This window comes from Marmota flaviventris, chromosome 2 (genome assembly GCF_047511675.1).
Source record: "Marmota flaviventris isolate mMarFla1 chromosome 2, mMarFla1.hap1, whole genome shotgun sequence".
Taxonomy (NCBI): Eukaryota; Metazoa; Chordata; class Mammalia; order Rodentia; family Sciuridae; genus Marmota; species Marmota flaviventris.
Genome location: NC_092499.1, coordinates 169,732,875 through 169,750,171, shown reverse-complemented (window position 1 = coordinate 169,750,171; position 17,297 = coordinate 169,732,875). Strand labels below are relative to the sequence as shown.

The window sequence follows — 17,297 nt, the reverse complement described above, 5'->3', positions numbered from 1 at the left end:
TACAAAGTCACCCATGATCTCACGATGTAAGAAATCGCACTACTAATATTGTGTAGCATTTCCTTGTTCTCTATCTTCACAGGATCAATATCTTGGGTACCAGTTCTTAATGTTTTTACTATGACAGGTAATAGTTGAATGTTCTTACCATGCATGTTGTAATTTATCCTTTAAAATGCTTTATAAACGTCACTTTTACAAGCCATATGCAGTTCCCTCCTATATAATTAAATGATTTCTGTGACATATGCTGCCTTGAATATTCTACTAGAATATTTAAGAATTTTGCTAACCACTTGGACTTGAGAAAATCAAATTTATAAGAAGACAATGATTTATATTTCTTTTGTTATATGTAGAGGAACATCTAATATGTCACACTTTGAAGATGCATTGTTAGTTATAAATCACTATTCAAAACTGCCTACATAAAACACAATGGCCTTAGAAATCAATGATTTGATAAAGTGCCTTTATTATTAAAGTGTCCCTTTCCACTCTTGAGTGCAACAATGCATAGAAATCTTCAACATCTATTTTCTATGGAGACTTATCCAAAATGTGTCACTTCTCTAAGACTCTTTAGAAGCTATTTTTTCAGTAAAGGAAATCTATACTCCATTCACTTTTCCTGGGGTATATTTTGATAAACAAAAAATTACTTAAAAGTGAGAATAAAAAAATAATAATTGTGGGGTGAAAATACAATGACCTGAAATTGATGGAAGAGGAAAATGTGTAACAAATATATTTGTCATATTGCTCTACAGGTTGCTTTTGCATTGAGAATTCTATCCAGAATAAAACTGAAATCAGGGGCTTTGTTTTCTATAGCTACTTTCTGGTAGATACAACCTTTCCAGTGGGATTTATTTTCTGCAATAGGAATAGCCTTGCAAACCCAGCAGACTTAGCATATCAGAAAGAAAACTCATGACTATATCTAATCTCTCTTCAAGTATTTTTGTCTCTCTTGACTATAGCTTCATTTTCTCAATTGTGCAGTTCAGAAATTGGGATATTGCTGACATATCCATCTCTTCAACCCCAATGCCCAATCACATCAAGTCCAACTTATATTGCCTCTTACTTATCTCACCAGTTTGTCCAATTATACCACTATACCCCAGGCCCACACTACAAATCTCTCCCACCTGAAATGCTGCAGGTGCTTCCCCTCCAAACAGTCCCATATTTGAGCCAATAGCATCCTGACTTTCCCTAATGGCATCATAACTTTTCCTGGCTTGAACCATTCAATGGCTTATCTTGCTTAAGGGTTTAGAAAATGTCTTAATGAGAACAGCTGATACCTCCTTGAGTAATATGGCCCTCTGTCTGTCTCTTGCTTTTCCCCACCTGACCTCTTCTAGTAGTTTAGACTTTTTCACACTTGCTACTCTTCCTTCCTACCTCAGGACATTCACATATGCTTTTCCCCTGCTGGAAATGCTTCTAACTACCCTCCCTCATCTTATTAAGACTCTTTCAGATTTTCCAAATTTCAGTTCATCAAGTAGTTCTTTAGGGAAGCTCTCCCTGACATCATTAATTATATATATTAGAGGTCCCTACCATACTCTCTTGCTCTTTTTAATGAGACTCTTTGATTCTTTCGATGCCTATTTTCTTACCAGATTGTAAGCACCACCAAGGTGTATAGAATCCATTTTTGTTCACCAGTGCAACTCCATCAACTTCACAATGACAGGTAAACAGTAGAGGCTTAAACACTTATTCAGTATATGATTAAAGACTAGTAGTCAGATGCCTACAAAAACAAGAAAAGTGATGAATCTTCTGTAAAGGGGCCTTTGGGCACTGGTGCACAGGAGACTGTTCCCAGAGAAACAGATTCTTTCATCAGAAGAAAGTACAGTTATACTTTGGGAGTGCCCTAATTGTATTTCCCTTTAAGTTGGTCTCTATTGTATTTTAACATCATAGTCCAAGACCCACCCCTACTGGAAGAGAGCCCATGCAGTCCTGGGCTTTTCTTGGTTGGTAGACTTTTGATGGCATCTGCTATTTCCTCACTTGAAATTGATCTGTTTAAATTGTGTATATCATCCTGATTCAATTTGGGCAAATTATATGACTGTAGAAATTTGCTGATGCCTTTGATATTTTCAACTTTATTGCAGTACAGGTTTTCAAAATAATTTCGAATTATTGTCTGTATTTCTGCAGTGTCTGTTGTAATTATTTCCTTTTTCATCACGTATGTTAGTGATTTGAGTTTTCTGTTCGTTAGCATTGCTAAGGGTCTGTCAATTTTGTTTATTTTTTCAAAGAAACAACTTTTTGTTTTGTCAATTTTTTTTTTTCAATTGTAAGAAACAATTGAAAAGCACCAATTGAAACAAAAGAATTGTTTCAATTTCATTGATTTCAGCTCTGGTTTTAATTATTTCCCATCTTCTGCTGCTTTTGGTGTTGATTTGTTCTTCTTTTTCTAGGGCTTTGAGATGTAGTATTAAGTCATTTATTTGTTGACTCTTTCTTCTTTTAAGGAATGAACTCCATGCAATGAACTTTCGGAGCATGGGAGGAATAGACGAACTCTAGATAGGGCAGAGAGGGGTTGGAGGGGAAGGGAGGAGGCATGGGGTAATTAATGACTGTGGAATGTGATGATCATTACTATCCAAAGTACATGTATAAAGACATGAATTGGTGTGAATATTGTATATATACAACCAGAGATATGAAAAATTGTTCTCTATATAGGTAATAAGAATTGCAATGCATTCTGCTGTCATATATAATTTTTTTAAAAAAATTACAAAGAGAGAGAGAGAGAGAGAAAGAGAGATAGAGAGAGAGAGAACGCCCAGGAAGCTGGACTCTGCCCAGAAGGACCATACTTGGGGAGTACTCAGAGTAGGATTCTCTTACATATCTCAGAGAATGCCTGAGACAGAGAGATCTGTGACAGTCAGGCAATCCAATCATGAAGTAATCTTACCAGAAGAAAAAAGCCAGAGGAGGGCTAAAACGGGAAAATTGATGTCTATGGAGATTTGAGGTAATTCTGTTTAAATTGAGGTTGCTCCCTGCTTCCTAGTAGCACAGATTCTCTCTTTAGGTCAAACATAGATTCTCTCTTTAGGTCAAGTTTTAACTTACAGTTGCAACCAGTGATGTGCTCATGCCAGCCTGTTCATGATAGGTAATTAGTTGAATGTTTGCTAAATTCGTGAGTGAAGGTTGAACACAGACATTATAAACTAAATAACAGACACATTCAACCAAGTAAATGATATTAAAGACCCCTTAAAAATACTTAAACTCATCACTTCCTAATTATGTTATTAAATGTTATTATTATATATGATCTTGAGACTCATTGTATCTTTTATAGCTGTACAGTTAAATGTTATATGATAGTGTGCTACTAATCTCTTTTCAACTCCAAATTCAGTGGTGTCATGTGGATAACTTGAAATTGCTAATGGTGAGTCTATTCACCCCATAGACATCAGTAAATGCTAGAATTTAAGCTATAACGGCTTTTATATTGTTTGTTTACTTGACTTTGGGGTTTCAGTGTTTGGTTGTTTTTTTGCTCCTTGTTTGTTCGTTTCTTTGAAAGCCTGTTGTTAAACATTTACCAGTATCCCACAGGAGGCAACCTACTCGTGGCCCAATGCAATCCGTCATTTTGTGTACTTCACTGTTGAAATTACCTGGCAATACTATGAAATCGCTAGATTGAACCAATCTTCTAATCTTTTAACCTGTATTTAACAAAAAGGTGTTTAGTTGAAATCATTAAAAAGGTGGTGGTGAGAGAGTATGTGTTTTCTCCTGTTCCTACAACGTACACTGCTATTTCTCGAGTAAAAAACAATGTTTTTTGTTTTAGTCAGCTTTTTCGCTGCTGTGACTAAAGGGTCTGACCATAGAGGAGGAAGAGTTTATTTGAGGGCTCATGGTTTCAGAGGTCTTAGTCTATAGAAGGCCAGTTCCATTCCTTGGGGCTCAAGGTGAGGCTGAACATCTTAGCAGGGGAGGGTGGCAGAAAGAAGAGCTCACATCATGGTCACCAGGAGGCAGGGAGAAAGACTCCACTCACCAGATACAAATATATACCCAAAGACACACTCCAATTCCCTTCTCTTCTAGCCACACCCAACCATTCAGTTCATTTTTTCAGAATTAACTAATTGGGTTGAGACTCTTACAATCCAATCATTTCTCCTCTGAATCTTTTTGCATTGTCTCACATTCGAGCTTTTGGGGGACACCACATCTAAACTGTAAGTTTGCCATAAATGAATCATATAGCAAATTTGTGAGTAAATCAATTAGAGTCAAGAATTAGAATCATTTAATTCAATCTCTGACATTGGGATTGCTTGAATTCTCTTAATATGAAGCTGGGTAACATTACATTTCACCTAAATATATTTTATGTATTAAATGTCATCTTTTAATACATGCTGGACCCAGTGGCTCACACCTGTAATTCTAGCAACTTGGGAGGCTGAGGCAGAAAGATTGTAAGATCGTGTCCGGCCTCCACAAAATAGAAAAATAAAAAGGTCTGGGGGATGTAATTGAGTGATGAGTGCCCCTGGCTTCAATCCTCAATACCAAAATAAGAAAACAAAAAAGCGTATTTTTAGGAAGATGTAACAATACTTGACTTCTCAATTTCCAATGGATTTACAAAATCCCCTGGGAAAAAAATTTTGCTAGCAAAGAGAAAAGATGGCTGAAAAGAGGTGAATCCGGTTGGGGCTGTGGCTCAGAGGTAGAGGGTTGCCTACCATGCATGAGGCACTGGGTTCGATCCCCAGCACCATATACAAATAAAATAAAGATATTGAGTCCACCTATAACTAAAAAATAAATATTTTTTAAAAAGAGGTGAATGGAGGAAAAAAATCTTTAAAAAGAACAAATGAAATTTGAGAACAAAGGAAAAAACAATTGCCTAAAAATTTATCAGTACAGGTCAAAAATTAAAATGCAAAGACGTTACTAATAATATCCTAGCTATACTTAATACTTTGGGCAAAAATTTTGTAAAATTAAGAGAATTTTACACTTCTTAAATTCCCTTTTTTAAATTCCCTGTTTAGAATTGTGAAAGTAATTCTGGTGATTCTTTTATAGCACAGGCATCATTAACCTGCCTAATCTTACTGAATAGTCACAATCATATAACTCTCAAGATGCTCTTTTCTCATTGAAAGTTGAGGTCTTAAGGATGACCGCTTTGGTCTTTATGCATAAATGTTTTGATGGATTAATAGTAAGGAATTTTAGAAGACGGTTGCTTATTTCCGAAGAGAGTGCACACACAAAAGATATTTAAGACAGGACTTATTTAGATACTGCTAGTTGTTCCTTATGAAAGTAGAAATCAAACCTCCTCTTTGAATTGTAAAGACCTTTATATCCCTGACATTCTGATGGCATGATACATTATTGATATTTATATCTTATGGGATGTAGTTAACTCATATATATCTAGAGTTAGAAAACAGATGTAAATAAAAGAAACAAATATGAAAATCAAATATTTAATCAGAAAACAGATATAAATTGAAAATCAAATAATAGTTAATCTTAAATATTGTAGAACCTTCAGCAAACACATGCATCTCTATTTAGACATTTATAGATAAATTATCCATCACTTCAAACCCTTTCATTATTTGTATTGAATTGATGAGAAAATTTCCCTCCTTTTAACTTGCAAAAGCATTTATAATTTTGAAAGTAGCAGCTAACATTTATCTCAATGCAATATTTCATGGCATCTTTAAAATAAGAAATCATGGCAGTCTCCACAAAAATATATTAATGTTTCATGTGCATGAGGTACAATTACAGTTTGCAGGTTTAATTTTGATCACCACACTAATGCTTTAAGGCACGCTGGCATTGCTATTATCATCTACCCTGTGCAGAAAGTCAAAGCTCTGGGGCTGGGGATGTGGCTCAAGCGGTAGCGAGCTCACCTGGCATGTGCGGGGAGCTGGGTTCGATCCTCAGCACCACATAAAAATAAAATAAAGATGTTGTGTCCACCGAAAACTGAAAAATAAATATTAAAAAATTCTCTCTCTCTCTCTTAAAAAAAAAGTCAAAAGCTCAGATAGACTATGTTGCCTAAGTTTTAAAGCCAGTTATATGGAGGAACCAAAAACTGAATAGTTCTGGAAATGACTTCTCCTTTATCTCCCTTATCCTTAAACTCCCTTTCCCATGGTAGAGTGAATTAAAGGAAATATATAATGCAAATGCATATGTTTAAAATACATGTATTAATTGACAAATGTCAAAGTCATAAATACATATATGTGTATACATACATTTATATGTGTGTGTGTGTGTGTGTGTGTGTGTATATATATATATATATATATATATATATATATATATATATATATATATATAAATCTTCCAGTTCTTGTAAGAGATTAAATTATCCAATATATGTCCCTATGTTGTCTTTAATTTTCCAACTGTTGGTTTAGATTTTGACTATTCAGTGTGTTAGGTGCTGCTGTCAGCACTTAATGTATAATGATTCATTTATTTCCCATAAAGCTCTTATTAAGGAGGAACTAGGATTGTCCTTGTTTCACAGATGAGAAAACTGAGTCACAGAATTGTTAATGAAACTTTTCAAGGTCACATTGCTTTAAATGACAGAACCAAAACTCAAAGCCAGAAAAGCAGAATGCACTTCCCTCGACAAGCCTATAGATAGGCTTGTCATAGACACACACACAAACACACACACACACACACACACACACACACACACAGATTTCCCAACAAAGGGAATATTGTTTGTGTTGGTCATTATTAGGATCAGGCCTGCATTTTTGACGTTTGATTTTAAATTATGCTCTGAGTTTCTAGAAGCTCCCTTGGCAACATCTAATTGTAGTAAAGTACCATGGTAGGAAGCAGATGTTTTTACAAAATGGGGAGAAAAAAATCTCACGAGTCAGGAAGATAAAGCAAAATCATGAAAAGTATGTGTATATTCTTTTAACAAACACATATCATTATTCTTCTTCTAAAGCTTGGGCAGGTAGATATTTAAAATTACCTAGAAGTACTGGCCTCAGCTGAAAGCTGAAGCGGGCTCTAGTGTTTTGCCATCTATTGGTAATTTAAATGTGAAGGAACATATGACCCCTAATTTTGTTCTTTGCACATGCCATTCCCCCCAGGGCATGTGGGTTTTATGCATTCACTGCAGAGGTGCCTAGGAATTTTCCTGGCAGTCAGGTGGTTACATATATAAAGACTGCAGAAGAGGGTGGAGAGAGTTTAAAACATGAGTGACAAGCTATCAATACTTTAGAATTTTAAAGTTTGACAAACACTGACAACATAATGAGGGGAAAGCTAACCACTTTCTCCATTTACTTTTTTTAAAAAAAACTGCTATATACTTCATGCACTTTTACTTGCAGTAAGGATGATTGTACAAACGATAATTAAACTTGACCATTTAGCTTCCATTCTTTCCTAGGAAAGCAACTAGTGTCATCAGACCTTATTTCTTTCCTCTTTTAATTTAGCATATGGATTATTTTATGTTTTTAATGAACTGCCTAAAATACTACTTCAGGAGATGACTCAGATGGATGCTGATTTATTTTTTATTCTGCCAATTGAAACACTTGCCTATTTTTATATGGATCTCATTTAAGTATAGTTAAGAATCCATCTTTTTTTTTATCTCTGATTGTCTTACAGAGAGTTAATGAAAAGACTTTCATATAAATTGTGGATTAAAGTTGCATCCACAAAATGGTAATACAGATAGAGAATATTGTATTATAAGCTAAGAAAAAATAATCTGCTGGGCCCAGGGGCACATGCCTATAATCCCAGCTGCTGGGGAGGCTGAGGTAGGAAGATCACAACTATGAAGCCAGTCTTGGTAACTCAGCAAGATCCTGTATCAAAATTCAAATTTTTAAAAAGGGCTAAGGATGTCGTTCAGTTGTAGGACACCCCTATGTTCAATCCCCAGTAATGTACACATACACACACACACACATACGCGTACACACACAGATTTATCCTGACAAATTTTTAATATGCCTAATGTCCAAAAAAGGTACATTTCATGATATTTTATACAAATAAAATAGCTTTTTTTAAAGTCAAATTAAGGAGGGTGGATTCAAACTGGCATTTAACACTTATTGAACAATCATTCCTTAGCTAGTGTTTATTCTTTCCATCAATCTCTAATGTGTTAAGTTGTATATTATAATTACAGAAACGTGCAGCAATTGAGTCCTCCATTCTTAAGTGGAGAACCATCTATACTTTCTTTAGTTACATAGGAATGGCAAACACTAGTGAGTAAACTCAACTCTCTTTGCAAAGGGCATGAAGTAATTCAATCATGAATCCTGATTATTGAGAGAAAATGAATTTACTTAGTCTCTATTTTGTAACTCTTACGGGAATAGAGATTATCTAGGATTTAACTTTAAAAGTGGAGTTAAATTAGAACTGCCAGAATTCCTAGTTGGTCTGATTAATTTTAACTGTGGAGATACATGTAGTTTATTCTCTGCCAAAAGCAACCCTTGAATGACAGATAGGGAAAAAGTAGAAAATTCCAAGTTGGCTTCTCCTCTTACTTATTTCTGAGTTATATGCTTTGGTGTTCTTCAACTTGAAATGCATGTTTTTGCAGAGTTGTGGAGATAGCTCATTTACTTTTCTATTTTTATTTATTTGTTTTTAATGTCCACAGCATTTATATCAATTGTAGGGACAGAGAGATGCATTTTTAATATCCACAGCATTTATGTCAATTGTAGGGACAGAGAGATGCATTTTTAATATCCACAGCATTTATGTCAGTTGTAGGGACAGAGAGATGCATTTACTCCTGCTAATAACCTAGGTAGGTAACTCCTTCTCTGGGAGTTTATTGGCAGGTTCAATCATCAAAATTCATGCAGACATAAAAGCGCTTGATAGAATAGATTTTAGGACATGGTAGTTCACAGGAAAACTGTCTATAGGCCTTTGTTATTGTTGCTATTCTGATTTTGTTTGTGTTTGGAAGATGGCCACTTGTTTTTTTAGATCTGAGACTGCTCCAGAAATGATGAATTTTTAGACATCTGTATCCATTAAATTCTTTCCATCTGTAAGGTCCTCCAAATGTGCTTTTGCAGTTCATCATTCCAGATAATTCCCTTTGTGTATTCTCTGATGATCTGAAAATGGCTAAGAACAACTTTTGGCACTGGAAGAAATGAACATCATTTTCATTATACCCTTCACATGTCAATGATGCTCGAATAGGAACTGTGTTTGAAATTTGAAAAAGTATTAGTACAGGTAAAAAGAAAAATTAAATTGTTACTTAAAGAAGAATTCTGACCTAACCAAGTTTGTTCTTTATATAAATGAAATAGATGAAAAAAAGATATAATGTTAAACAATCAATGGTGGGAAAAATAGTTAAATATAGTTTTGAATCAGTGTACTCCATGAGGAAACACAGACTTGATGTTATATATTCTAAATCATTTACCTTGAATTATTTCATTGTATCCAGCGCTACATGATTTAAAAATATCTTTTCTCTTGAGAAGATTTTTCTCAAATCTCACTGTTCCTCTGACTCATGCTCAGTAATCCTTTTTAAATCTTTATGGTATACCTGAGCACAGTGGAGCAAGCCTATATATTCTAGCAACTCAGGAGACTGGGGCAGGAGGATCACAAGTTCGAGGTCAGCCTTAGCAATTTAGAGTGACCCTGTCTCAAAATACAAAATTAAAAGGCTGAGGATGTGGAATGTGGCTTAGTGGTAGAATGCCCCTGGGTTCAATCCCTGGTACTAAAACCAAAACAAAACAAAAATATGTGATATAATCATCCTAGAAGTACAGACTTATATACAATTGAATCCCCAACTTCCTACACCTCCGATTCAGTCATCAGCTTCATTTTACCAGCCTGCTTCATTACTTCTCAGTACTTTACTATAAACTTCTAATTTCATAAATACTGAGAGTGTTTTTAAATATACCTGTACAACCATTAGTGGGAAAACTGTACAAAGTTGCCACAAAGAGTTAATCATCTTTCTTATTAATTCTTGTTGTCTGTATCTAATATTGTTAGGAACAGTATGGATTTCAGCTCTTTTCCAGAATTCTTTTCTATTAAGGGCACTCCCTCCAGGTGATTTCTACTGGTTTTTAGTTCCTATATGATAATTCAAGTGAACCTGTAACCCTCACAATTTTTCCCCACAATGCTGAAAACTAGAACTCTTTAGGTAGTCAACTATTTGAGAACAAGTGTTTTTTTGTTAATGTTTTGATTTTTTTTTTCTTTTGGTGTGTTTGATGCTAGGAATTGAACCCAGGGCAGTGCACTTTCGAGGCAAAGCACTCTACCACTCAGCCCTCAGCCCTTTCTTGTTTTGAGACAGATCTCATTATGTTGATCAGGCTGGCCTTGAATTCACAAACATCCTGCCTCAGTCTCCCAAATAGCTGGATTACCAGCATGTATCACCAGGCCCTGCTAGCAAAAGTGTTTTGAATGGACATGAGAATTACTAAAGTAATAGTGACTTAATAGAAAATGCTTAGGACAAGAAAAGACAGAGGGTAATTCTCATGGCCCTCACTGAAAGGAAAAGGAGTTCAAAGTACAGAGCCTATTTATACCCAAATATTTCCCCATTAAATGTTACAGAAGTAGAGATATTGATGGACTCTGTAATCACTGACAAAACTTGTGATTTATAATTACAAGTTTCGATGGTTCCAGATAATTATTTTTCTCTTCCAAGTATACAAAAAGGAAAAAAAGAAAGAAAAATTCTAAGTGTCAATCAAGCATGTTTTCGCTCTAACCTTGCCTCAATGGTGTTCAAAAATTGCAGTGCAATTAATCATTTCACAAAACAGCTGGTATACTTGTTTAATTAGCCTTTGCAAAATGATTATTCTTCCTGAACATTCTCCTTTAATCTTTCATTAATGCTAGGGTGTTAAAAAAAAATTCCCTTCTTTGCTTTTACTGTTTATTCCATAAAACTTTTACTAAACACCTCTTCTTTTCTGGGTCATGAAAATTGATGCTTTTGGGTAGCTTTTGATCTTTCTGGGAGGCATAATTTACTTGATAAGCTCTCAACCTGTTAGTCCAGTTGAGATTTCAGTTATATTGGGCAAAGCTTTGAAATGGGGTTTTCTCACTTCATAACTTACCTGAAAATGTTCCTCTTTGTGCAGCCAAACAGAGGAAAAAAGTTTTATTAACTAAAGAGAGAATTAATGGCACCAAATAAAGTAACTCAGCTGGAAAGACTTTGTTTACTTTCTTGGTTTTTCAATTCCGCTATTTCTTTGTAAGGACGGTATATATAAAAAAAACCTCAAAAGGGAGGTCAGAATAACCAGTCTCAGTAATCAGGCCCTGTTGGCCCGCATTTAGCTAAATAAATAAGAATTCAAGTTTATTCCTTGTTCAGAAGCTGGCAGCAAATTTGCTAAGTGATTGATTTGATGCTAATTTTCTGCATGGACTGAGAAGTCCTTTAGGGCCTGTCCTGCGGGAGGAAAATAAATCCAGCCAAGTTGACTAAGCCCTATTTTAGGTTTTATTTTGAGTTCTGAAAGTTTGGAAACTTCCCTTTCCCAGAAAGGCTGTATCACCAAGGGATTCTCACTTATGATGTTCCAAAGAATGCAACTTGCTCTGAAAAGATGGCAGAAGTTCCCTGCATTCCAAATCCCAGAACATTCTGAGGATAGCATTTCAATTAACCTATTCATGGCAGGTGCTGTCATTTTCTACACTGTCATAGCCTATCTCTTGACATCTGTACTCAGTGTCGGATTCTAAGAGCCTTGGCTAACTTTCTGCCCCAGCCCTAGATGGCATTATGTTACGATCCTAAATACCTGAGATAAACAAATTATAAAAGAGAAAAGGCTTATTTGGGGTTACAGTTTGAGAAATTTCAGTCCATGATCAGGGAGACTTACTATTTTCAGTCCTCTGGCAAGAGGTGGGCAGCACATCATGGTAGGAGCATGTAGCATAGCAAACTATTCACCTCATGACCAGGAAGTGAAAAAAAAGACAGGAAGATGAGGAGCCAAGACCCCAATATCTCCTTCAAGGCAGGCCTCCAATGACCTAAGATCACCAAGTTCCACCTCTTAAAGTTCCTGCCATCTCCTAATAGTGCCAAGCTAGTAAATAAGTCTTTTAACACGTGAGCTTCTGGGGGACATTTAAGATCCAAACTATAGCAGGCATAATGATGACTTTTGATACCACAAGAACTACCTTCTTTGTCTCAATATGTCCATGAATCAAGGAATGAGGTAGACTTTTCTCATTTCAAAATTCAATTCATGGGATGATTGGAGGGAATAAAGGGATAATTATGACACATAAATATTTTGCTGAATGGCAGTATGACAGAAAGGACACTTTAGTGAAGGACCATAGGTCTTGAGCCAGAAATTCTCTTTCCACAAACAGTTGGGGCAAGTTGTTTCTAGGCCACTGGAGGTGGAGGCCTTCACTTCCAACCATTTTCAATTAAGAATAAAAGGCAACTTTGTTTTGAAGTCTTTCTGGCTTTAATTGTTTGAGGTTATGCTGTCATTTTGGAATCTCTAGTTATAAACTAATTTTTTTTCAACATTTATTACCAGGATCCAAAATTACGTGAACTTCTGGATGTGGGGAACATTGGGCGCTTGGAGCATCGGATGATAACAGTGGTGTACGGGCCAGACCTAGTTAATATCTCCCATTTGAATCTCGTGGCTTTCCAAGAAGAAGTAGCCAAGGTACAGTAGCTGGAAATCTCTGAAGCTCTCTTCTCAATGTTAATTCTTATGATATGGTACTAATACCTATGAAAGACTTTGAATGTTTGTCATACTTAACTTGTGCTGAAATTCCAAGTAAATATAAATCAGTCATCAAGTATAATTAAACACTGTCCAATAATTATATGTATTTTGAATTACGGGCTTTTTTTTCCACAAGGAGAAAATCACCTGATATAATTCCTTTGCAAAATAAAATAGTAGATAAAACCACATTCCATTTCACCTATCCCAAGTTATTATCGCAGATTCCTTCTTGTTTTATCTAACTCTACTTCCATTTCAACTCTCTCCTTGAGGGCAGGCAATTTTAATACCTTCTTAAATTCTTTGTCCCTGGACAACACATAGCCTACCACCATTTATATAGTATTAATTTAATTAAAATGTGAGAGAAGAAAAAAACACAAAATTTTAAATAACTGTATTTATTAGACTCTGGACTAGGAAGGTGAATTAGATACACCCTGTCCATTAAGAAATTGCTATTCTACTAAGATAAAGGGTCTTTCAGATAATATAGATATAACTGGAATATAAGTACAATACAGCAAACAAGAAGCTGGACCCAGGAGTGATACTTTCTCTAGGAATGCCCAAAGGCCTTTAAAATATATATGTGTACGTATACATATACATACATATATATGCATATAAGTACATGTATACGTACACACACATACATACAGTAATGAATGTATTTAAAGAGCTTTCTTTTTCCATGTTAATATTTTATGGAATGCTAGTTATGATCTTTGTCCTTCCTACAAATTCCTTCAAGGGTTAAGAAGATGAGTAGGAATATTTTGAAGTATGCATATCTTATACGTGCCCTTATAGGGTATCTCAGGTCACAGATCACAGCAGCAGGGTCACTCCAGTTCAGTGTGTATTGTTTGGGCAGTATGATCTATAATTTCCTAATCCTCAGTGTTCTGACAATTTTATGAGCTACACCGGATATACTAGCCTGACCTTTAATTCGTTAATTATTATTGGCAGGGGTTTATTTCCAATATTTACATTGACTTTAATTTTTACAGCAGAATGAATAAAATGCCATCCAGTTTTAATTCACTAAGGTATTTAGAAACTCTCTCCAAGTGTGTTCAAACCTAATCTGTTTTCTCTGACAAATGACCAAGTTACCCATTTACTTCTATTGCATAATTTACACTTGGAGACATTTCCATACAATAGAACTTTACGTGTGTGTCAGCATTGTGCTTGTCTTGCACTAGTTATTCTAGTGTCCCACTGTTACCTTTTTGAGTTTATATACTTCATTTCTCAGTGTATGGATGGGTCCTTAGACAAATGGATGAATATAAGCAAATGCTAAAAATTTGAAAAATATTTTTTAAATTGCTTTTTCCAAACACAATCATATTCCCATTCAAAAAAAAAATCACCAATTTATGAGATTCACTAAATCTCAAGTTAAAACATTCATTAAATGATAGTGACTTTCAGGGAGGTTTTTAATAACAACGAATATAGGTTTTTATATTGTATCTCAATCTGTATATCTTAAATTGCATTAAACCTTTCTACAGTTATATTTAAAATATATTTAATTTTCTCCTCTCTGTAGTTCCCGCCCACTAATTTTCTGTAAGGGGTTTTGATTTCTGAGACCTGTAATATTCCCCATCAGTACTGTTTCTATAAAGATTTTTCCAGCAGCTAGTTGAAGTTCTTGGTATAATTAATGAAGCCACAGAGCATGTTTTGCCTTCCCTGGCTGTAATATTTTTAGGGTATTTTTCTCCCACTGAAATTGCTAGGCCAGAAAGTTAAAATTTGTAAGCACCATGTTATTCTTGAAATTTATTTTTCATATTTCTAATTGTTAGTATGATCTCAGAAGATCATATCTTCTTTTTAATTTCTGGGGACAGTGTATATTGTGCCTAGTGCAGGGCCAGTATTAAAGTCTGTTTTATTGTATGGAAAGGCCAACAGAAGCCCCCTGTAACAGCTTAGATCTGGAATGTCCCTCGTAGGCTTATGTGTTGAAGGCTTGGTCCCTAATGCATTAATGCTCACAAATGGGGGCTTTGGGGAAGTGAATGCACCATGATTCATAGCTGAGTGTTCTACTGGGAGATGGTGGAAATTGTAGGGAGTAGAATCTAGTTAAAGGGATTGGATTCTTGGGGACATGCCCTTGGAGACTATATCTTGTCTCTAGCCCTTCCTCCTACCCCCTCTTTTTCTCTCTCTCTTTCCCTCTCCCTCTCCCTCTTTCTCCTTTCTAGCCACCATGAGGTGAGCTGCTTTGCCTAGACACAGCTTTTCACCATGATATTCTGCCTCATCTCAGCCTATAGCAATAGAGCCAGCTGATCATGGACCTCTGAAGCCATGAGCCAAAATAAATCTTTCCTCCCTTAAGTTATTGTTTTAATCAGCTTCTTCATTGCTGTGACTGGAAGAACTGACAAAAACATGAACAGTTTTAAGGAGGAAAAGATTATTTGGGGGCTCAGGATTTAGACATCTCATTTCATAGACACCAGCTTCATTACTTGGGGCTGATGGTAAAGTAGCACATCATGGTGGAAGAGGGTGGTGGAGGGAAGGGCTCAAGACATCACAGGAAGGAGAGAGAAAGAAGGGGGTGGGGAGAGACTCCACTCACCAGATAAAAAATATAAACCCCAAAAGCACATCACCAGGGACCCCCATCCTCCAATCACACCTTACCTGCCTTCTGTTCCCTCTCAGTTCATTCCTATCAGGGGATTAATTCACTGATTAGGTTAAGGCTCTCATAACTCAATCATTTCACCTCTAATCCTTCTTGCATTGTCTCACACATGAGCTTTTGGGGACACCTAATATCTAAACCAAAACAGTTATTTTCTCAGGTATTTTGTCACAGTAATGGAAAGCTAAAAAAAACCTAAACTCCTGTAAAAGTTGAACATCAGCAGAAGAGATTGTACACAAACAGATTTGTCTCATTTTTCATTCAGTCAACACACATTTGTTGGGTGGGTGCCTTGTCTGTTTCAGCCACAATTCCAAGGTTAGGGACACATCAGTGAAGAAAACTAATCCCTTTAGGGGCCTATATTCTTGAAGAAAAAAAACAGATAATTCATAATGAAGTTTTGAACATATCATATCTCAGATGGAGGACTGTGTGGAAGAATAGAGGAGAACAAGGAGTGTGTATATAGAAGAAAAGAATTACTTCTTTATGAAAATATGAGGAAAGTTGCTCAGTTGCCACAATATCATAGATTTCTGAGAATTCTCCTGCATCAATGAGAAATTTTTTTTAAGAGAGAGAGAGAGAAGAAAGAATTTTTTAATATTTATTTTTCAGTTTTCGGTGGATACAACATCTTTATTTTATGTGGTGCTGAGGATCGAACTCAGTGCCCCTTGCATGCCAGGCGAGCACATTACCGCTTGAGCCACATCCCCAGCCCATCAATGAGAAATTTAAACTAGAACTGAAACTTAAATTTTCCTGAAGATGTGATTCTAGATTCACATGCCATTTTGTTCTTTCCTGAACCACTTGAAATTGAATTTTTAATTTATACCTTAAGACAAGTGAATCCTTTAAGAGACAGATATGAAGGGGAAACGGTCTTTCATCGTCTTCTTCTGTAATTGAACTCTGAATGTAGTGTCCCTGGCAATTACACTTTTGTTACACAACATGATTTGCCAGCCCTTCTGTACCCTGACAATCAGGCTCATCTGCTTCCTCGGTGGAGGGTGGGGTGTCTCCCTTGAATGTAAGTGGTTTGTTTTCCATTCTCCCTGCCACCTTGATAACCCTGAGAACCGGTGGGTATGCTGTGCTTGTGACCACGTGCAACTCCCAGACACCTCCCTGGGGTGCTCTCCAGAACTGCAGGGGAGGTGGTGAATGCCCCCTAGAGTCCTTTCCTCTCCTGTCCTTGGTTGCCAATGGTCTCCACTTACCACTCTATGATTTATGGTAGGATTGGAGGAGGCAGCAGCAGAAGAAGGGAAAACAGGAGAAGAGTGGGTAAAATAAGCTCCATGATAACATGCTGCCTCATGTTCTCAGGGAAGAGAACAGAGGTGAAGCCTAGGCAAGGTGTTCTTGAGGGGACACAACATAGTTGCTAGACTACTTCGCTGTTGTCTCCATGACTAAGTTTTCCTTGAAAACCCCACAATTCTAGTCACTAGCTAGCCTCTTTCAGGGGGTGTCTCTGCTCACTATAGTTTACTTTCCTCGTGATTCCTGTTCATCCTGTTCCAGTGCAGACCCTGGACCTACAACTCCTACACCTTCAATTGGGCTATCTTAAGCATCAATTTATCATCGATTCTTGTCCTCTGATTTTTTCCAGTGGCTTAGACGAACATTTAGTCCTCCAAATTTTGGCCCAGTCTCCACTGAGATTCCTCGCCAACAAGGGG

At 36.2% G+C, this 17,297-nt stretch overlaps 1 protein-coding gene across 3 annotated transcripts in view; it reads left to right on the top strand.

Annotated features, from left to right (window-relative positions):
• Window positions 1–17,297, top strand: part of Plcb1 (phospholipase C beta 1) — a 714,003-nt gene that overhangs the window by 445,354 nt on the left and 251,352 nt on the right. For all 3 annotated transcript variants that reach the window (XM_027921686.3, XM_027921696.3, XM_071608751.1), the window contains exon 4: window positions 12,702–12,839. In XM_027921686.3, the coding sequence (XP_027777487.3) occupies window positions 12,702–12,839 (138 nt within the window). The remainder of the gene's footprint in view (window positions 1–12,701; window positions 12,840–17,297) is intronic.